We start from the raw sequence: 23,640 nt of genomic DNA, 5'->3' as shown, positions 1-23,640 counted from the left end.
TTCAAAGTGTATAAAGCAGCATTGGTTAAAAAATCAGGAGTTTGAAGCAAATCTCTTTGTTATAGATTGTTCTTCTAAGGAATACTTAGCCAAATGGGAGAAATAGTTGCCTAACAGCTAAATTTGGTATATCATTTAACTTCAAGGATCTTTTCCCGTGATTTAAATACATACATGTACTTAGCTTGGAATTACATCAATGCGGTGTAATTGGTTTTTTTCCTGTCTCTTAAAGAGAACTAACTGCACTAAAAGTCTCATATATTTCTTTTCTAAGAAGACTTTCTGTGTCTTTAAATCTGTGATACAAATAATTTTTATCAACATATACATGATGAGCTATTTTTAAAATAGGGTGTATTTAAAGCTTTTTACTTTCAACTAGTATTACTTTAAATGATGCTGCTTGATGGAATGTATTCATTATAATCTATCAAGCTACTGTGATGAAACTGCTGTCAGTTTTCAAATTAAATCTATCCAGTTAGATACAGACTCTTTACAAGGGTCTACATCTAAGGCAGTTTAAATATTATTCTATGTATGCTTCACTTTATACCCAAATAAGAAGTTATTTGAAAAATGATAAGAGGAAATACTTTACTTCTTATTCATTGTGATCTAATCTAATCCAACCCAATCCAATCCAATTAAGACATTCTAAACCACAGTTCATAAGGATTTACTAGATGAAACTGGACTAGATGCTGGGGCTTATAAGGATGGATGTAATGGACTCTGCTCTCAATCAGCTCCCAATCTACCAGTAGAGAAAGTCTGAGCTGGAGACAGAACACAGAGAAAGAACTTCATTTCTAAGAGAAGAAAACAGGAGTCAACCCTTTATTCTCTGTTAAGTATTTCTCCATAAACTTAAGGTGGTAAGGAGTGAGAAAGGAGATCAATCTAAGAAACTATTGACTAAACAACAGCTTTAAGACTAGGTATGCCAGCTTAAATTTGAAAGCTACCTCAATATCAAGATTTCATTATTTTATAAAGAATCTATCTTAAAAAGAATAGCATGTTGTTGTTGTTTAGTTGCTCAATCATGTCCGACTCTTTTGTGACCTCATGGACTGTAGCCTGCCAGTCTCCTCTGTCCATGGGATTCTCCAGGCAAGATTACTGGAGTGGGTATCCATTCCCTTCTCCAGGGGATCTTTCTGACCCAGGGACTGAACCCTCGTCTCCTGTATTGGCAGGTGGATTCTAACAAATGGGCCACTTGGGAAGCCCATAAGAATCCATAGCAGCACATTAATCAATACTAATAACTATACTAATTACTTTAGCCATCAGAACAGCAATGCTAATTGCTAAAGTTGTGTATGATAGATCACTGTGACCATCACATAGCTGCACATTTGACTCTGGTAAAGCTGGCTGGTTACTTCCAAAGGACTTATCTTCATTTAAGTATCACCAAATATGATAATACTAACAAATAATACAAAGCATTATGTTTCCCATTACTGTCTGACTCACTTTTAAAGCCCAATCTTCTACCCTATATTCTTGTCACCTGTATCTATTCACTATTTTATGAATTTATCTCAACTCTGTGCTTGGGTTAATGATGCTTCCTTTTGCCTTAGTAACTTTAATAAGTTCTGCTGTCAATTTTCTCATCCATTATATAACCTATTCTTTATGAAATCTTCCTGGATCTTTTCAACCATCTGTTCCATGTCATTAAGGGTGGCATTATACATCAATTTGTTTCGATAATTTTTATATGTCATGTTTGCTTGTGATTCTCTTAAGGCACATGTATTTTGTGTATTTATTTATTGACTAATAAACATGTATAACAGTGCTTACTGCTATGTATTAGGGAGGAGCTTCTCAGGTGGCTCAGTGGTAAAGAGTGGTAAAGAGCTTGCCAGTGCAGGAGATGCAAGAAATGTGAGTTCAATTCCTGGCCTGGGAAGATTCCCTGGAGAAGGAAAATGGCAATCCACTGCAGTATTCTTGCCTAGAAAATTCCAGGGACAGAGAAGCATGGTGGGCTACAGTCCATGGGGTCAAAAAGAGTTGGATGTGACTGAGCAGGCATGCATGCTGTGTATCAGACTGCTTTAATTAAACATTGCATAAATATGTAATCGCTTAATGCTCATGACAATCACATAAGGTAAGCTTTGTGTGTGCTGGGTATTCATTAGTGTTTATCTCATTTCTTTTCTTTGACTGGAAGATCATCGAGAGCATCATGTTTGGAATATTTGTCTTTCTATCTCTCTGCCGCTACTGCTGCTAAGTCGCTTCAGTCGTGTCCGACTCTGTGCGACCCCATAGACAACAGCCCACCAGGCTCCCTCGTCCCTGGGATTCTCCAGGCAAGAACATTGAAGTGGGTTGCCATTTCCTTCTCCAATGCATGAAAGTGAAAAGTGAAAGTGAAGTCGCTCAGTCATGTCTGACTCTTAGCGACCCCATGGATTGCAGCCAACCAGGCTCCTCCATCCATGGGATTTTCCAGGCAAGAGTACTGCAGTGGGGTGCCATTGCCTTCTCCGTTACATCTCTCTAGGGTACGGAATAATGACATAAAATAATATTTAGCGAAAGAAACATTCATGCCTTTTAAGGAAGGAACTCTATCTTGTTGACCTATATTCAACTTCTTTCACTTCCACCTTTAGATATTTTTTCTCTTTAATTTCTACTTAATGATTAGCCACTCATCATTAACAATAACTAGCTTATGTTCTTTCCTTTAAACATCACTTAAACACTTTTTAAATATTAAAAATAAGTGTTTTCATTGAACTGTTTCTTGAATTTCTTCTAATTGTGTTCTGCTGTATTTGGGGGAAGTCAGCTTTCAAATAACATCTCACAGTGGTAAGATATAGAAGCTTAATATAAAATGGGAAATGAAGCAAGCTCCATAGACAAATGCAGGGAGGTTTATCTAGTCCTAAACTAGTAAAAGGAAAACTAGACATTTGAACACTGTGTTAGATTTCTGAGAAGAATGGAAACAAAAGGCTCTAACAGTAATGTACTCATTTGCTTTTAATTATTAATACTACTCAACTATTTCTCCCAAACCTCACAGTATTGAGAGGATATTATGTACTTTTTCTTTTTGATGTATGTATAGTCAGAGCTAGTACTGAGTTAGTGGAAAAATTAGGGGGAAAATAAAGGAAAGGAAAGTTAACTGAATGTTTCTTTTTTTTGTGATGATCCAAGGCCTTCTTGATATCATATTATCAAGGGCCCCCTCCTCTCCTGAAATGATGAAGTGTGTGAGGTGACAGAATGGATGGCAAGGTGAGCTGTAATCTACTAACTTATAAGCAGGTCTTTCAGTTCTAACATGGCATTGGGGGAAAGCTAAGTGAGGCCATTGGAGTGGTTAAGGGCAATGTAGTTGGACACAGGTTAAATTTCAGTGCTCATAAATCCCTCAAGAGACAGAGTCTAGGCAAACATTGGATTCATAATTTGGCTCCAACCAACTCCACAAAATCCCAGTAAATCCTATTTATTTTGCTTCATCCTGAGCCCTTAAAACTCCCCAGTGACAAAACAATAGCATGGAACCCAATCATTGCCTGGCATTTGTGATTTCACTTTTGATCAGACGAGCAAACTAATCTTTGTGCTTCTAGCTTTCCGTGTTTTCTGTTGATGAGAAGGTAAAGCTCTGTGTATGTGTTGGCTGGTTGCCTGTGTTTTAGAGAAGAAACAGAGAGTCAACCAGGGAATGTACTGTTACCTTCTCAAGATAACAGAAGTTAGTGAACGATCAACTGAAAATTGTGAAGAAAGAACAGCACATGTCCTAAACAGAGGGTTTTTTTTTTTTTTGTAAGAAAGTGACATCTAGGTTTTAGATCACCTCTTCCTGATTGTGTCTGTCAGTTAAGCATGGCAGACAGTGAGGTTTGAAATGATTAAGCTCTACAGTTATATTAATGAGAGCTGTTGATGCAGTAAGGCAGGAGTGATGCCTTCTCCTACAAGTTATGCTCAGAGCCCAGAAGAAGATGTTATTCACTGCTTACTGAGCATCTGTATATGTGGCCTTTCTGAAGAATCTGATGTAGCAGTAATATGACTGCATATCCTGGCTTGCTCCGGACATTCCTGCTTTATATCTGCTGTCCCAGGGTGATTTTCAGTAGTGTCCCCATGTACTCACATACACATGCCCTGATTTGGGTGACAAATGCTACAGTCACCTTGTGGGTGGAGCAATAAAAGCTGGATCATCAGAGTTAATGCTCTGTTTGGAGTAAAGAGTGAACCAGCATAAAGAGATCCTGGGGAGAAACAATTATTACTTGGGTGAAATGACATGTGGGTTACTGAGTCACTGCTTGGAATAATCTTCTGCAACTTATTTGATATAAAACAATGGACTAGTTGCACAGAAGTGAACTATTTCATTGTTCTGGGCCCCAGGTCTTTATGAGTAAAATGAGGTTCTGGAATTGAAGTTGTGCAAGGTCAACTGTGGCTATCTTTTTTAAAGGCAAAGTGCTTCTAAGGAGATACATAAGGCAGATAGCAAGTCAGTAAAGGAAGCATCATGCCTAACATGACTGCATCAGTGTTAAGAAAGAACAGTGTCGGCATGTACCTTAATTCCACTGAGGTACCAATACTGTGCATAGTATTGCAACGAGGCAGAAATCTCAATGTACTTGATGGTTCCTATGGGAAACAGTGCCTGGAGCGGGCCTGTGTCCTGCTTCAGTTTAGATCCATGGACCTAATTTTAAAGTTCCCTACTTCTTAAACACATGCGGCCCTTCCTTCATCTTCATTTGTACTGCTGGTGTCTTCAGTCATCTTTTATTCGCATTCCTTATTACCACACTCACTGAAATAGTTTTAGAACTCTTCCAAAAACTTCTTGCCTGATATCTATGGTGAGATCTGCCTTTGCATTTTTTTTTTAAACAAGTGATTCTGGTAGCCAACCACTAGGTTTTAACATCACTGTATATTTTGAGTACATACTATATAAGAAGACTTGTGTTAATGCTAGGAGTATGATGGTGAATAACAAAAAATGATATCCTTGTTCTCATGGAGCTCATACATGAGAGGAGGAGAAAGATACTGATTCAATAATTTCACAAGTAACTATAAAATAACCTGAGTGATGAAGGCTAACAAGTGCTCTGGTTTGCTCTAGAAGGGCAACTGACTGTAAAGGAGGTTTTTTTTTTTTGTTTGTTTGTTTTTCTGAAGAAGAAGTAGGGCTTGGATTGCAGGTGAAGAGGGGATAAAGAGCACTGGCAGAGGTTCTGTGCAGGAGGTGACATGGAAAACATGAGCTCTGAGACACTGGGAGTGAGCTGGGAGAGCATGGTGGCAGAGAAGGTCACAAAGGGTAGCAGGGGTTACAAGGCAGAATGTCTACTTAATGAGCAGTGGGTGCCACTGAAGGGTTTTATGATGGAGGATGGCCAAATGACATCTGTATCTTGGAAAGAACATTCTGGCTCTAGTGGAGGATGGGTTGCACAGAGAAAGATACAAATGGGTGAGCAGCTGGTACTCAGGTGATTGTAGAGGAGATGGAGATAGTCTAGAGAGACATTTGGGAAACAAGAGAGACGGGAACTGGTGTTGGACTGGGTGGGCATAGGGGAGAGAGGAAGCTGTCTGGAACTTCTAGATTTCTAGAAGCCTGGGATGAAGACTGGAGCTACCTTTCAGTGACATGGAGAACACTGAAAAGATCAGGTTTTCTGGGGCAAAAATCCAGAGTTTGAAATATGTAGTGTCAAGGGTTGAATTTGTTCCCCCTCAAAAATCTGGTGCAGCCCCTCAGTACCTCAGAATGGGATCTTATTTGGAGATAGGGTTTTTACAGAAGTAATCAGGTTAAAATGAGGTCTGCAGGCGGGCCCTAATCTGGTATGGCTGCTGTTCCTACAGGTGCCTGTGCTGTCCTGTCTGATTCTTTGCAATCCTTGGGACTGTAGCCTGGCAGGCTACTCTCTGCATGGGATTCTCCAGGCAAGAATACTGCAGTGGGTTGCCATGCCCTCCTCCAGGGGATCTTCCCAACCCAGGGATTGACCCTGCATCTCCTGCACTGCAGGTGGAATCGTCACCATTGAGGAAGCCCAGGATGTTCCCATGGGACAAGGAAACCCGGCACAGAGGGCAGCCCATACAACAGACAGAGAGGGAAGATGGCCACTAACAGGCCGGGCAGAGATGTTTGCAGCAGGTCCTTTTCCCAAAAGGCTTCAATGCCACTGATACCTGGAGTTTGGACTTCTAACCTGCAGAACTGTGAGACATTAAATTCCTGTAATTTAAATCACCCAGTTTGTGATAGTTTGTTATGGTAGTACTAGCAAACCAAAATAGCTGGTAAATTCTAAATTACTGGGGGTTTATAGTGGGGAATAAAACTTTCAGCTTATGCAACTATCTCTTTTCTTCTCTCACTCTTTTTCTTCTTACATCTTTCCTCCCCTCCCTCCCTTTCCTTCCTCCCTTCTGCAGCTCTTTCCTTTTATATTTCATTCCATGTGACTGTTTGCTCCCATGTCTGAAATACTCTTTACGCTTCCCCAACAATGAACAAGGAGAGAGGTTGTTTAACTTGACCAAAATTCAAACTTAACTTTAGTTTAACAATTTTCATAATAATATATTGGGGAGAAACTATTTTGAACTAGACTCAGCAAATAAAAGGATGTGCATGACAAAGTCCTTACTCTGGAGGAGTTAAAATCTGGAAAAAAAATAGAGACATAAGATAGATGCTTAAGTTTCCCTTAAGTTTCATTTAGTGACTGGTATACGGACAGCATCATGCCCTACAAACTGGCTGAATAACTTATTATTTTATTATTGAAAAATATACCACACAGATACAAAATTGACTATTACCTTTAAAGAGACTTCTCTTGTCAAGGTAAACTGTGCCATTTAGAAAAGAAGACATTTTTGAAGAGTTGCTGGATTGACAATTAGTTGCCTTCCATCTACCAAGAAATTTAGGCAACAGCATATCTTGCAGAAGCTTACTCAGTTCTCAAAGCTTGCTTAACAGAGAAGAGGTTGTCCCTAGATCAGAGCTCCAGGAATTTATCAACTCAACTCTGTTGATCATTCATTTTCTTCACTAATTGAGCAATAAGAAAGTGTGGGTTTTAATTAGTAAGTATCTCATTTATATTTTTCCAAAAATTAGCACTGTACATTCAGGTTGGCATATTTACAAACATAACAAATGATTTTCGATACAGGCATATGACACTGTTGGAATGCTTAACTCTCACTAGTTTTTGCTGATATAAGCAGATTAGTTTCTTTCTTCTCTGAAACAGAAATAATCTCAGCGTCCATTTGGGGGACCATGGATGTATGAAGGGGGTGGGAAGGATTCCAGGGCAGCCTGTTCTTATTCCTATTGATAAACTCTACCAAGCTAGTTTCTTTTTTAATATGAAAGGATCATTGGTATTAATAAAAATGGAAAGGTAACTTATGACCACAATCTGGATAACTGAACCAGAATTCTAGTGTTAAATTTAATCTGTTATGACATTTTCAAATACACTTATAACAAAGGAGGAAGTCTGGTTGAATTCCTGACGGCATCTCCAAGCCACAGAGTTCTCGAGGGTCAAACACATCATTCTTCAAATATTTGCATTGTGAGCTCTTCCTTCAATCAAGAAAAACCTGGAAAAATGCTACTAATTTTACTCTACATGAATTGGCACAGCAAGGAAAGGTATCAAAAAAAGCAACCTACTGGAAATAAATTGATATTTCACTTCCTAAAGTTACACTACTTGAGGGTAAGGGATGGATAGCTTTATAGTTTTGTATCTCTTCATTGTCATTGTATTTGCCAGCAAATTATCTGTCACAAATTAGATACTCAATGGCTGTTGAAAAATGTGAAAGACAGCACTTATTTGATTGCTTTTCAGAGGAAAATACTTTATACATGTTAAGGAGAAGGAGACCCAGATGGCATAAGGGATAATATAAGAAAGAAGAGAGAGTAAGGAACACTGATAGCAGATTCATGTTCTGAGATCCCAGCCTCATGTATGCCCTTGCAGGCTGGACTTGATAGGCTACCCTGCTAACTCAGATATCCTGATAATCTTGTCTGCCAAATGATGACTATCCCAATGGGAAACAGAAAGGATGAACTCTGGAATCAATAGGAAGTATGAGCGTAAATGGCATGTTTGAGAAAGATTAAGATAAACAGACTTGAATGTTTTTCATTATCCAATTTAAAAAACTCCATGCAATTCCTTAAAAATTGTACATTTCTCATTTGTTCTTATTCATATAAAGAATACAATCCTCTCTCCTCTCACAGACCTTGAAGGGAGACGGATGGACTGTATTAGATGGTAGACACAGCTGATGGGATTATGGGAGCCATTCCAGGACAGGTTAATTGAATTGGATCTGAAAGAAAAGTATTTGTTTCCTCTTCTTTCACTGAACCAGGCCAGTCCTATTTGTTCCATGGTTTGCTCATTCTTATAATCCCAGGCACCAGAGCACATTAACATGAGCAGATGCCCAGTTCCCAATCTGGATAGTGAGTATCCTTATCAGTAGTGATAATAATAAATGAATTTATTTTCATCAGTAAGTAAAGAATTACTTATGAACAGAGAGTTTCTGCTTCTTATTTTTATAACAGAGCTAATTCTCTTCCTACTGCTAAGTCACTTCAGTCGTGTCTGACTCTGTGCGACCCCATAGACGGCAGCCCACCAGGCTCCCTCGTCCCTGGGATTCTCCAGGCAGGAACACTGGAGTGGGTTGCCATTTCCTTCTCCAATGCATGAAAGTGAAAAGTGAAAGTGAAGTTGCTCAGTCGTGTCCGACTCCTAGCGACCCCATGGCCTGCAGCCTACCATGCTCCTCCACCCATGGGATTTTCCAGGCAAGAGTACGGGAGTGGGGTGCCACTGCCTTCTCCAAATTCTTCTTAAAGGTTCCTTTTAACAATAATCTGATGCTTTCTTACTTGTGTTTACTACCCTGAAGTTTGTTCTATCAATTAGCAATAGTTAATTGACCTTCATAATATGATCAATAAACTATCCAGAGCATACCCACATCTCTAAACTTAAGCAAATCCAACTGTTAGTATAGAAATACAGAGAACTGATCTTGAGGGGCTGTGAATTTTTGAAGATATATTAGCCACTGATAAATGTCTTCTTGGTTCAAAGGTGTGCAAAATGGGACACACGCATAACGAACACTGCCAGACTGCAGTCTCTCATGAGATAAAGTTTATCATAATTCAAAACCGGAAGGCTCAAGGAAATATGTTATAAATATGGGAATTAATATGTTTCAAAAAAGAAAACCATTTTATATTCTCACTTTTGTTCTATATGATAGGAAATGGGCCCTATAATGCTCATTTGCCAGAAAGTTTGATTACACTTTGTATTCAGAAACTGGTCTCTTTATTTAAAAACTAGTTAAGTAGCTATATTTTGCCATTCACTTTCCTGGAATGAGAAATGATTGCCTCGTATTGGTGAAATAACTGACCTAATCTGAACTTGCAATGAAGAATCAAAGCCAACGAGCTTGACAAGAGCTAATGTTTTATGTATTCTGATATCACTTTCAATTCTGAGCACAGTATCCTGAATAATGTTATTTTCTCAATAAATATCTTTTGAATCTTTTTAAATGGAAAAATTTACCTCTTCAAATAAATAAGTAAAAGGGAGGTGTTTTTCATTACTTCCTCATTGGAACATTATGTCTAAATAATGCAGCCAATTCCAACAACCACAAAAACTGCAGAAATATTTAACTTTGTTTTCAAAATAAATCAGTCCAAATTATATTGACTAAGGCTTGGTTAAGCTAAACTGTTTTTCTGGGCTCAATGGGTGTTGTCTATTAACTATAGAGCAAACAGGACCCTTAAAATCTTTTCCAAGAGTCGAATCCATTTAAAAAGGCTTTCAAAGGTTGGAAGATGAATGCAAACCACACAGTTTAATTAGGCTGCCAAAGTACTCTCTCTAGTTAAAACAGACTGCAAGTACAACTGCAACTATACTGACACTGATAAACAGACTTTATACATCCTGAGGCATAATTAATGAGAGAAGGAGCCCCTGTTAATAAGAGATCATGAAAATCCAAATATATACAAAAAGAAAAAAAACAACCAAAAAGGGCAGCCAAATTGAAGAGTTCTTCAGTATTCAATATTTCCCTATACTTCAAAGCATAATAAGAGGGCAAAGAAAACCAAAGACTTATTCATAAATAAATCTTTTCCTTTGGATGTGAGTATGGTAAATAAAGTGAAAAATAATTTTTTAAAAAGACAGTACTGAAAACCATTGGGGGAGAAATTTCCTTCAAGAATATAGCTTATTTTAGGTAGAATTTTCTCTATCAAAAGTTTGTTAGAATTCCTCCATCATTGAGAATGACATCAATCATCTAAACCATGTCACTGTAGCGATGACAGGTGAAATTAAATGATGGAAAACTTGAACTTGTCCTCTATGACAGCCCATGATATTTCTGGAGTATAGACATCTAACATTTTCAAGTGTTTTCTTATACATTCTTCCATTCTTCCACATTATTCTCAAACATCAAAATGAAGTGGGACAGATGTCATTAAAGATTGTGAGAGGCCCCAGAGTTGATACATTTTAGTGCCTGGATAAGAAATTTGAGCTTTTCCCATTAGCTTCATAAATTCATCAGTATTCCACCTGCCCTATGTAATGGAAGGTAGCCTGGTCATCAGGATAAGTATACAGGCACCAATTAGACACTTTCTTGTTTTCATGTGTAGATTAAGTAGATTGCTTGTCGGCATCTGAATTTTGTGACTATGGATTTACCCTTCTCAAATGTGCATGATGGTCAATTACTTATAGCCAGCTGAGGAGACAGCAGAAGGAAAGCTTGTTTGGCACTAAGGATGAGTCAGAACCACTATGGGATGTGAAAAATGCCAAATCTGGAAGATGGCAGCAAATAAGAAGGGACTAATTCCAGGGGAAGGTCCTGAAGTTAGAATGCACGCCATGGGTTCAGTTAGACACTTGTTTGCATCCTGACCCCTACTCCCAGGTGGCGCTAGTGGTAAAGAACCTGCCTGCCAACGCAGGAAACAAGAGACGCAGGTCCAATCCCTGGATCAGAAAGATCCCCTGGAGGAGGGCATAGCAACCTACCCCAGTATTCTTGCCTGGAGAATCCCCATGGACAGAGGGGCCTGGTTAGCTACAGTCCACGGGATCACCAAGAGTCAGACACAACTGAAGTGACTGAGCACACACACATCTTCAGGTAAGCGCTTTGTTGCTGTTTTATACAAAGTAAGTGAACAAGTGAAAGTCAGTCAGTCGACTCTGACTCTTTGTGACTCACGGACTGTAGTCTGCCAAGCTTCTCTGTCCATGGGATTCTCCAGGCAAGAATACCAGAGTGGGTTGCCATTTCCTGCTCTACGGGATCTTCCCAACTCAGGGACTAAACCCAGGCATCCTGTTCTGGCAGGCGGAGTCTTTACCATCTGAGCCACCAGGGAAGTCCTGTTTTATAGAAGTCATTGCTCAAATTTACAGAGTTCTTTGGGGCTTCCCAGGTAGCTCAGTGGTGAAGAATCCCTCTGCCAAGCAGGATACATGGGTTTGGTCTCTGGGTTGGGAAGATCTCCTGGAGAAGGAAATGGCAACCTACTCCAGTGTTCCTGCCTGGAAAATCTCATGGACAGAGTAGCCTGGTGGTCTACAGTCGATGAGGTGGCAGAGAATCAACTTAGCAACTGAATAACAACAACAACAACAACAAAAGAGTTCAATTTAAGGATACGTCAGCTAGTTACAGAGTTTCTTTTTACTTACGAAAATCACTCTGAGTGATCACTCCGAGTGCTATAAAGATGTTGAAACTTCATTTCTACTTATGCTTGGGATTCAAATAATAGAAAATGATTTGACTGCTTTTAAAAGCAAATTTAGTCAGCAGCAGGTTCTTGGAAATGAGACATCTTTTATAAACACAAGCATGAAATTTAGTCAATACATGAAACCACATAATGATTTAAAACACTCATACTGTCAAGCTTGCTCCTGCGAGTATGTATATATATAACTATTTAAGGACATATTCTTGTGACAGAATAATGGCCATTGTGTTTCCTGAGATAGAATCAGGCCTTGGAAGTCTCTGTCCCAAACCACCAATTGCTTTAGTACTTGTAAAAAAGACAATATTTGACCAAGGATGGTATTGGATGCATTAATCCACAGAGAATGTAGAGACTATATTTTTTACATTCTCAAGTAAGACAAAACTTTTTTTTCATGCTTTTTAACTTAACTCTGCACATAGTAAGAGTAAGTGAACAACCAATAAATCATCTGAACAACGTAGCAGAAAAAAATGAAGAGGCGACAGAGCCACTACATAATATAGTCCATGTTAGTCTTTGAATCACACTGCTAATGCCACATATACAACTGGAACTGTCAAGACAAGCACACCCTTTTAGGATAATGTGCTAAACTTGGCACTTGAAACTGTGGTAAGCTGAATGAGTAAAAATATAATATTATTAGGTATAAATCTGAATTTTTAAGATAAAAATTCAACAAAGATTTCATGATGACTCCCAGAACACGTTGATCACCCTTGTCACTACAGGACTTCCTTTCTCAGACCCTGATATATTTGGAAAATCATGCAGACCATAAATGCCAAGGATTTAATATGATCTTTTTATGCTTTAAAAATACTGCCTAGTACACGTGACATTCTATGAGTTTGACGTCATTAAAAAAACCAAACAAACAACTTCTTGGGCTTTGTAATTTTTATCCTATGAAATGTTTTAATAAATGTATACACCTCTTAATATTTTTCATGTTTCAAATTACTGAAGATATTAATTTAAAAATATGAGAAAATTCTCACTGTTTAACATTTTTTCTACCTACAGTCTACCTACTGCACTAATTGACTTACATTTTTCATGATAAAAACAATACATTTGGAATGTCTTTAAAAAAGGAAAAGCATACAGACAAGAAGAAACTAGAAAGCATTAGTCTTTCTTTTTTGCCACTTCTTCTGCCCACTCAGAAAGCATTTTTTGCAGCCTTCCAGAAATTGGTAAAGTGCATTTCAGACACCCTTTTGTAAGTGTGTAGTATAGCTATACACATATCAAGGATCTGAATGACTGATTTGACATATTCATATCAGATTTCATTTTAGTCAACATTCCTTTTACCACATACACACCATGAAATCTATATAGCTTTAAAAGAAAGAGGGAAACTAAAATAAAAATCGTAATAGACTTAAAAGGCAACTAACCTTTTTCCACCTCATTCAGATTAGCAGCTGGCAGCAACAAAGACAGAAGAGACAAGAGACGTTTTACATTGCAGTACACAGCAGAGCCCAGGCAGCCAAAGCGCAGCGTTAACAACAGAGAGGCCCAGGGTGAGCTCAGGCTGAAGCGTGGCTCACGGTGCTCACCTACCGCCGGGCCAGCGCACACACAGGGAGAAAGCGAGGCAGAAGGCGGACGCCACCACAGGGAGCCAGAGATCCCAGCTAGACCAGGCGACTTAACCACAGGCAGCTTTACTCGTAAGATGTGCACATAATGGTTTGTGTGTGGGCATTGAGATTTGGAAAACAAAGAGATAATGGAAAAATTAAAATGTTCTGAATTTTTTCTGCAAAATACATTCTAAGTCTTTACATGCCCAACTTGTATGGAAACTTTCACTTACTGAACGTATGCCATTCCCATCAAGCAATATCCATGGTTAAAAAGTGATCAATTTTGTTTCAACTTTGTATATGGTCCTATGAGAAGAGGGTTAATTAAGAAACAGTCTCAAAGTAGATACAGGGTTCTGCCTCTTAGGAGACATGCAAAACCACATTTTTCAGTGCAACTGAATTCATAGGAGAGCTTATTCAGGAAAAGGTGTCAAGGTTTTCAATATCTCAAGGGTGCCATGTTTACAATGTTCATTTTTAAAACTTTTGAGCTAGTTTAATTTGAGGAATTCTTCGACAATTCACTTTCAAGAAATGCTTTGTTTTTAGAAAGCATATAATAATAGCTTTTAAAAAATGATAAACTGTAAGAAAAAACACAACTCTCAAGCTAACATTGAAATCCTGGAATGGATTTTTTAATTATTTGTTTAGCCATTTCAGAGTCTTACTTAATCCTTAACACAGTCATTTTAATTTAGAGTCATGGTGAATTAAAACTTTTCAAAGATGAATCTTGTCTAAAGAATCCTAGCAATCAACAGTCATATGCTCTACATTGGGCAGATGATGGATCGAATTATGTAGAAAAGAATGGTTTGGAGGACTTGGGTGGAGAAGGGAGAGTAAGGGTTACAAAACAGACAGACAATACTGACTCTTAAAATTTATGTTGTCAATCTCTGAAGCAGGAAAGGACAGAGTTTTGTCCTTTAACAAATCAATAACTATGTACTGTGGTTTTTGGTTTCATGGGCTTAAATATATTTAATAAATTTCCCAATGGTGGTTCATTTACTTTGAAAATGGGTAGCCATGTTTTATAGCCTGCTCATCACATCATAACCTCATTCTGAGACTGCTTTCAGATCTCTGAATTTTCTCTGTTAACAAATCATATCCATTTTGACTCTTGACATGTGTGCTAAATGTAAAAATTTTCACCATAGTAATTTACGAGCTTTCCCTATGAAGTCTTATTTGCTCCTAGTAAAGAGTTCATTTTCTCATTGAATGCCTCAGAGAGATAGAGTAAAAAAGTCTCCAAGCAGTAAAGCAACTTGCAACTTCAATGATTTTTAAACAATGACAACATTATTATATTCCCTGAGCACAGTAGGGTTTCTGTTCCAAGATCTCAGGCTCATTAATCAGATTCCAAACTTAAATCTCAAACTGCAGCCACAATATAAGGAAATGCCTCCTTAACTGCAGACTTGGATGAAGCAGTCTTGGATAAAGCTCTGGAGTCCAATTTATACCTTCCTATAATTAAAGGCCACTTATGTGCCACTGATTTCAAAATCTGCAGATGGTTGCTTGATATTTTGTAAATGAACTCATTTCACATACAGACAAAAATGCTACAGCTAGTAGATGAGATACAAACATTGTCTGGTTTAGGTATCTGCTCCAATACCAATTCGCAAAACTCTTCACTTCCCACAAAATCCAACTCACACTTACAGTGATCATAGCTTCATGTTTGTTATGAACTTTCTATTGAATGTAATATTTTTATTTATTCTTAGCCTGGATTAAGGCAAATTGATATTAGCAATAGATAAGACCAGGAGAAAAAAAAAAGAACAAAAGAGTCTCAATTCTTATTAAGCACCAAATAGCTCTTGACTATTTGGCAGGTTCCCACATCATAGTTTTTTGAGATGTCACATTTTGGTTCAAAAGTGTTTGTGCTAAACTTTGGAGGTTTCTTTGCATATTTTTCAAAGAAAGAGCTCTGACAGCAGGGAAATGAAGCTTTGTAATAAATTCTCAGAGGAAGTTGCACTGAACTGAATCACTTTAATGTGGAGAAAACATTCAAGAAGATCAGGTGTAGGAAGGGAGCCTGGGAAAAGGAAGGAAGAGAAGGTAAAAACAAAGACTCAAAGAAATGGATACAGAATAACATAGCAAATCTACAGCCAAAGATGGACTCATGGAAACCAATTCAGAAGAAACTGCTGCTTTATGTAAATCATAAGAAAAAGGCATGTAGGAACCTGAACGCAGTGGTGTGGTCCCGTCCAGGTTGTCGTTGGTAAAGGAATATAGAAAAATTCCTGGCGTCTGTGCTCAGGAACACATTGGCTAACCAAACCATGCTTGAAATTCCCAGGTCCAATTTGTCCTCATCAGAGTAGGATAGTTAAAGGAGGCTTCTGACATTAAGGGAATTAAGTTATTTCTATAATGATCAGAACAATGATGGGATAAAATAACTATTCTAAGAAGGTACTAGCTCCAGATTTTAGTGCAAGCACTGGGCTGCCTGTACAAGGCTGGATTCCCCAATCCTGTAAAACTCAGAATCTCAGAGTAACTCCAAGGGCTTCAGAATTTGTGCACTCATATGAATGGCAAGTACCTGCGGTGAGACACAAGTAATACTGATATGAATGTCGAAGCTATGTAACACCTAAACTCTCCAGCCACATGAGAATGGGTACATGTTAGACTGACTCAGTATCTTTAATTAATGTAACATAACAAAGAATTCAAATTCTGGCCTCTAAGGAGTTCATGGGCTGCTTATACGTAATAGAGCAATTGGTGATACAACATGTTCAAATTTCTACTGGAAACAGTATTATTACATCATATGGCATCAGGTACTTCCCTGTTGTGGAAAATAAATCATACCATGGAAAAGGCAGCTGCAGAATTTCTCAGACAGGCCCAGGATGTCAAAACAAAAACTCATTATTTTATTTAGCATTTTCCCACCAAGAAAAGTACCTCTTAAATTGCAAAGCTTGAGTATGCCATAAAAGCTTAAATTTCAATGCTTTTCTAACGAATCCCTGGGAAAATTAATCATACAGCTGTGCTTCCATTCTTCATGTTTAGAGATGTTAACACCTCAGTCATCCAAGGAACTATTTTACCCTCTGATATTCTTAACTATATATATGGAAATAAATACAATTAATGAAAAATACCCAGCCAAATGAAAATGGTAACTCTGAATAGAGTGACAGAATCTACTACTCCATTTATTTCTTACAAGCAAAACATGTAACATTCTCCTTTTCTCTATCAACTTTAAAACTAAATAAAATAAGATTGAAACTATGAAGTTTCTTACTCAGAGCCACAAAAATCAATCAAAACAGATATTCTGACAGAATAAGTAAGTTATAAACTTGATGTTGACTTTACAGCAAATTGGTTTATCCAGGGCAGAAGTTTATCAGCTTGGATAGTCTTATGAGATTTATCACCCTTATTCCTGACATTGTGTATCAAGATAGAAAAAAAAGGGGAAAGGGGGATAATGGTCTGATAAGATTATCCAAAGTGATCGATGTATGTATTCTTGGCTGTGACTTAGTTTGAAGTCACTCTCTAATGAAGAAACAAATATGGACATGAAGAATTTCAAATGTTTAATTCTGTTTTGCCCATGTAAAGAAATGCTCCCTTTTCAAATACATATTGGTGGGTTGGTCTGCACAGGAAAAGTGCATTGCATGAAAATGTCACGCAGTTGTGGGACTGAAAGCTTCAGTAGAATAATTTTCTTTGTGACGGAAAGCGTTACTTTATGAATATGCCTGTGTTATAACTGAGCTTGCCAGGACTTTTATTTGGTTGGCTGAAATCATCTTTAACACTGTTATTACATTACAGCTAATTTCCAAAACACGAATCAGTTATTGAATAATACAATGGTTTACTACACACATGCAGCATAGCTCCAGTGGCGCTTTCAAATGCAGATTGATGGCATAGCAATTTCCCTTTTCCTACCTGTGTACTCAGGTGGGCAAAGACATGTGTAGTTATTAATTCCATCGACACATGTAGAGTTATTTTCACAGTCATTATCTTCACAGTCATCAACGTTGATTTCGCAATTTTCTCCTTCAAATCCATCAGCACAAATACACCTGAACACCAGGGGAAGAAAACATAAAAGACATCTTCCTGCATTTTCAAACCATATGGTCTAAATATTGAAAAAACTAAATATACTCATCAATTGCAGAGCTTTTAACAACAGGAAATTGATTTTTAAAATGCTTTTAAATGACATGATGCAAGCATCAATTTAAGGGACTATCCCCCAAATCAGAAACAATTTGAGAAAGAAAAGTTATGCTGGCTGCAAGAATTTGCTATGGCAAATAGCCCCCTGGTCCTATAAGTCAATAAATCCAATACATTCGCAGGTCTAAAACATGAGCAAAGTTTACAGCCTTAGATATCTTAATCTTGAGTTGTACTCTAATAAAATGACTCATGCTTCTTTGCTCATAAATAAGGAGGAATGATTCTGACTTTTTAAAAATTACAACTTTTTACCCTACCTGGTAATGTTCTTGATATCTCAAAGCAAAAAAGAAACCTGTCTCAAAGCAAAGACTAAAACTTTGTCTTCTTTGTTATTATAAAATGTGAATATTCTCTTTAAACATTGACAAATACAATTTATCCCCCACTGGCATAAAACACTGTACCTTTAATCTCGCTAGGTATCAGAATAATCTATGGGTAAAGTTTTGATGAAAAAGAGACAACTTCACAACAGAAAGTAGAAATGAAGCGTATGTATTATTAAGTGAAAGTCACTCAGTCGTATACAACTCTTTGCGACCCCATGGACTATAGAGTCCGTGGAATTCTCCAAGCCAGAATGCTAGAGTGGGTAGTCATTCCCTTCTCCAGGGGATCTTCCCATCCCAGGGATCGAACCCAGGTCTCCCATGCTGCAGGCAGATTCTTTACCAGCTGAGCCACGAGGGAAGCCAACATTGTATTATAAAAAGTGATATTTCTAACAAGCTTTAGTAGTAGATTAGCCTTCTTATGTGAAATCATTAGTGTCATTATAAGAACTCTGTTTCATGATTCATGAAGTAGATCTGAAGTAACTGTACTGTAAGATTAAACAACTACAGATTAAAAATGTTCACAGCATGTCTGTCTACTCATATTGCGACTTGGAAATAAATCATTAATTTTCTGTTTCAATGGGATCTACGTCTCATCATTACACACTGTCTGTTTTAAAGGAACACACAATATACAACAGATGAATATATGCCTTGCAGTAGGGGGACTACATGGCTATTAATTAGCACAATAGAGCTACTACTTTGTCTCGACCTAATTTGACTTAATATAATGTACACATGTATTTTTAAATTGCTTGGTTTTGTAGCATCCTATTTTGAGAACAGGACTTCCCAGGTGGCTCTAGTGGTGAAGAACCCACATGTCAATGCAAGATATGTGGTTTTGACCCCTATGTAGGGAAGATCCTCTGGAGAAGGGAATGGCGACACACGCTAGTATTTTGCCCTGGAGAATTTCATCAAGAGAAGCAGGCAACTATCCATAGGGTTGCACAGAGTCGGACATGATTGAAGTGATTTAGCACGCATGGTCTAAGAATACCTCAATGTCTATTTTTCAGTTCAGTTCAGTTCAGTTCAGTCACTAAGTAGTGTCCGACTCTTTGCACCCCATGGACTGCAGCATGCCAGGCTTCCCTGTCCATCACCAACTCCCGGAGCTTTCTCAAACTTATGTCCATTGAGTCGGTAATACCATCCCACCATCTCATTCTCTGTCGTCCCCTTCTCCTCCTCCCTTCAATCTTGCCCAGCATCAGGGTCTTTTCAAATGAGTCCATTCTTTGTATCAGGTGGTCAGAGTACTGGGGTTTCAGCTTCAGCATCAGTCCTTCCAATGAATATTCAGGACTGATTTCCTTTAGGATGGACTAGTTGGATCTCCTTGCAGTCCAAGGGACTCTCAAGAGTCTTCTCCAACACTACAGTTCAAAATAAACAATTCCTTGATGCTCAGCTTTCTTTATAGTCCAACTCTCACATCCACACATGACTACTGGAAAAACCATAAGCTTTGACTAGACAGATCTTTGTTGGCAAAGTAATGTCTCTGCTTTTTAATATGCTGTCTAGGTTGCTTATAGGTTTTCTTCTAAGAAGCAAGCATCCTTTAATTTCATGGCTGGAGTCACCATCTACAGTTATTTTGGAGTCCCCCAAAAATAAAGTCTCTCACTGTTTCCATTGTTTCCCCATCTATTTGCTATGCAGTGATGGGACTGGATGCCATGATCTTAGTTTTCTGAATGTTGAGTTTTAAGCCAACTTTTTCACTCACCTCTTTCACTTTCATCAAGAGATTCTTTAGTTCTTCACTTTCTGTAATTTGTGTATCTGAGGTTATTGATATTTCTACTGGCAATCTTGATTCCAACTTGTGCTGAATCCAGCCTGGCACTTTGCATGATGTACTCTGCATAAAATTAAATAAGCAGGGTGACAATATGTATATTGTTGTCTTGTTGTACTCCTTTGTTGATGTATTCCTTTCCCGATTTGGAACCAGTCTGTTGTTCCATGTTCGGTTCTAACTGTTGCTTCATGATCTGCATACAGATTTCTCAGGAGGCAGGTAAGGAGGTCTGGTATTTCCATCTCTTGAAGAATTTTCCACAGGTTGTTGTGATCCACAGTCAAAAGCTTTGGCAGTCAATAAAGCAGAAATAGATGTTTTTCTGGAACTCTCTTGCTTTTTCCATGATCCAGTGGATGTTGGCAATTTGATCTCTGGTTCCTCTGCGTTTTCTAAAACCAGCTTGAACATCTGGGAGTTCACAGTTCACGTACTGTTGAAGACTGGCTTGGAGAATTTTGAATATTACTTTGCTAGTGTGTGAGATGAATGCAGTTGTGTGGTAGTTTGAATATTCTTTGACATTGCTTCTTTGGGATTGGAATGAAAACTGGCCTTTTCCAGTCCTGTGGCCACTGCTGAATTTTCCAAATTTGCTGGCATATGGAGTGTAGCACTTTCACAGCATCATCTTTTAGGATTCGAAATTGCTCAACTGGAATTACATCATCTCCACTAGCTTTGTTCATAGTGATGCTTCCTAAGGCACACTTGATTTCACATTCCAGGATGTCTGGCTCTAGGTGTGTGATCACATCATCATGGTTATCTGGGTCATGAAGATCTTTGTTGTATAGTTCTTCTGTGTATTCCTGCCACCTCTTCTTAATATCTTCTGCTTCTTTTAGGTCCATACCATTTCTGTCCTTTATTGTGCCCATCTTTGCATGAAGTATTCCCTTGGTATCTCTAATCTTCTTGAAGAGATCTCCAGTCTTTCCTATTCTATTGTTTTCCTCTATTTCTTTGCATTGATCACTGAGGAATTGATCACTTTCTTGTCTCTCCTTGCTATTCCTTGGAACTGTGCATTCAAATGGGTATATCTTTCCTTTTCTCCTTTGTCTTTCACTTCTCTTCTTTTCTCAGCTATTTGTAACCGTTTTGCCTTTTTGCATTTCTTTTTCTTGGGGATGATCTTGATCACTGCCTCCTTGACAATGCTACAAACCTCTGTCCATAGTTTTTCAGGCACTCTGTCTATCCAATCTAATCCCTTGAATCTATTTGTCACTTCCACTGTATAGTCGTAAGGGATTTGATATAGGTCATACTTGAAATGTCCAGTGGTTTTCCCTACTTTAAGTCTGAATTTGGCAATAAGGAGTTCATGATCTGAGCCACAGTCAGCTCCCTGTCTCGTTTGTGCTGACTGTATAGAGCTTCTCCATCTTTGGCTGCAAAGAATATAATCAATCTGATTTCAGTGTTCACCATCTGGTGATGTCCATGTGTAGAGTCTTCTCTTATGTTGTTGGAAGAGGGTGTTTGCTATGACCAGTGCATTCTCTTGGCAAAATCTGTTAGCTGTTGCCCTGCTTCATTTTGTACTCCAAGATCATATTTGCCTGTTACTCCAGGTATCTCTTTACTTCCTACTTTTGCACTCCAGTCCCCTGTCATGAAAATAACATCTTTTTTTGGGTGTTTGTTCAAGAAGGCCTTGTAGGTCTTTATACAACCATTCGGCTTCAGCTTCTTCAGCAATGCTGGTTGGGGCACAGACTTGGATTACTGTGATATTGAATGGTTTGCCTTGGAAATGAGCAGAGACCATTCTGTTGTTTTTGAGATTACATCCAGGAACTGCATTTCGGGCTCTTTTGCTGACTATAAGGGCTACTCCATTTCTTGTAAGGGATTCTTGCCCACAGTAGTAGATATTAATGGTCATCTGAGTTAAATTCACCCATTCTAGTCATTTTACTTCACTGATTCCTAAAATGTCAATGTCCACTCTTGCCATTTCCTGTTTGACCACTTCCAATTTACTTTGATTCATGGACCTAACATTCCAGGTTCCTATGCAATATTACTCTTTTACTTCCATCACCAGTCACATCCACCACTGGGCATTGTTTTTGCTTTGGCTCCATCTCTTCATTCTTTCTGGAGTTATTTCTCCACTGGTCTGCAGTAGCATATTGGGCACCTACTGACCTGGGGAGTTCATCTTTCAGTGTCCTATCTTTTTGCATTTTCACACTGTTCCTGGTTTCTCAAGGCAAGAATACTGAAGTAGTTTGCCATTCCCTTCTCCAGCGGACCACGTTTTGTCAGAACTCTCCACCATGATTCTGTTTTTAATACTGAAATATCTCTAATATCTATGAGAGGGACTAATATATACCTTCCTTATGAATTGAATTTCTGATATTCTTTTTAAAACCAAGCCCTTGGATTTAAAGATTAAAAAAAAATCATGTTTTCTTATTCTTGTTTCAATCCTTCAGACACAGATCATAGACTAATGGCCTACCAGAATCCATCTTTTTCACCTTCTTTTAAGTGGCAAGTTCCTCCATGTTTACATGGGTTGCTGATGCATGCATGAATTGGAACATCACAATCCTGCCCCTGGAGAAGAAATGGTCAAGTTAAGTTGCGTACAAATAAAATTGTTCTCAGCACATAAAAAAAGCACAACCAAATAATAAATACCCATCAGGGAGAACTACTTTTACATATCTTGGTTCTACTTACCTTGAAACCATATGGACAGGTGCAGCGATAAAAGTCAACTGGATCATTGTTACAGGTGCCATCATTTTTACATGGATTTGATAAGCAGGGATTACATTTAGCTAGAATATTGACATCCACAGGACCTAAAAAGTGATTGAAAAATATGAGAAGAGGATGCTTTCTGTTTCTAGTTCACTTAAAACTATTTCAGTGCCTTAATGTACCAGTAAATTTTGTATAAGATTATTATACAATAATAATTTTATAAAATTATTATAAAGTAATAATTTATCTTCCATGACAAAAATTATGGAAGTCAGCACGATCATATCATCTTTGAGAACAAAACAGGAGGCCGCCTCATTGGGAGACAATGGTAAGAACCTCAGATGTCAAGGGGGACTCTAGGTTGTGCACTTAGGTGGTTAGGATCTGACATTTGCAATGCCAATGTCAAAGGGTCAATCCCCTCATTAGGTGAACAGCTTATGTGGATGCTTTTATGGCCAGTGCTTGCAACTCAGCTACTCGTCAGCTGTGCGGAAAGGCACACCACGGATCCCAAAGCAGCATGCATGTGTGCCCATGTGTGTGCTGGGGGATTGGGGGGCAAGTTTAATGAACAAGTAGAAATTCATTAGTGTAATGAAAAATGCAACAGTATGTACCTGTCCTGCTAATAGTAGTTTAGGACTCTTACTTTCCTGCAGGAATACAAAACAGTGCCACTTATAAAATAAACCAAAAGTGAAACCTCCATTATACTCTTGCTCATGTCCCTTTAGTTTGTTAGCATATTGGCATGTGACGGGTAAGATTTCTGTATCTTTCTTCATTGCGAAGAAGAAACCACTGAAGAGGTCACTACTTGCAATCTCACCTCTTGGGGTACAAATTAAAAAACTCTCATAATCCATGAAAGTTCTAGATTAAATGGAGGTTGAATTGAAGTTACTTTCCTTTGGTTGCACA

The 23,640-nt window shown here is 38.2% G+C and overlaps 1 protein-coding gene across 2 annotated transcripts in view; it reads right to left on the bottom strand.

Annotated features, from left to right (window-relative positions):
* SLIT2 (slit guidance ligand 2) overlaps nt 1-23,640 on the bottom strand; it is a 403,235-nt gene that overhangs the window by 34,557 nt on the left and 345,038 nt on the right. For both annotated transcript variants that reach the window (XM_069593771.1, XM_069593772.1), the window contains 3 exons: nt 22,687-22,811; nt 22,463-22,560; nt 17,524-17,663 (listed from right to left, as the gene is read on the bottom strand). In XM_069593771.1, the coding sequence (XP_069449872.1) occupies nt 17,524-17,663; nt 22,463-22,560; nt 22,687-22,811 (363 nt within the window). The remainder of the gene's footprint in view (nt 1-17,523; nt 17,664-22,462; nt 22,561-22,686; nt 22,812-23,640) is intronic.

This window comes from Ovis canadensis, chromosome 6, assembly GCF_042477335.2.
Source record: "Ovis canadensis isolate MfBH-ARS-UI-01 breed Bighorn chromosome 6, ARS-UI_OviCan_v2, whole genome shotgun sequence".
Lineage (NCBI taxonomy): Eukaryota > Metazoa > Chordata > Mammalia > Artiodactyla > Bovidae > Ovis > Ovis canadensis.
Note: the sequence above shows the minus strand (reverse complement) of the source record. Positions and strands in the feature narration are given on the sequence as shown.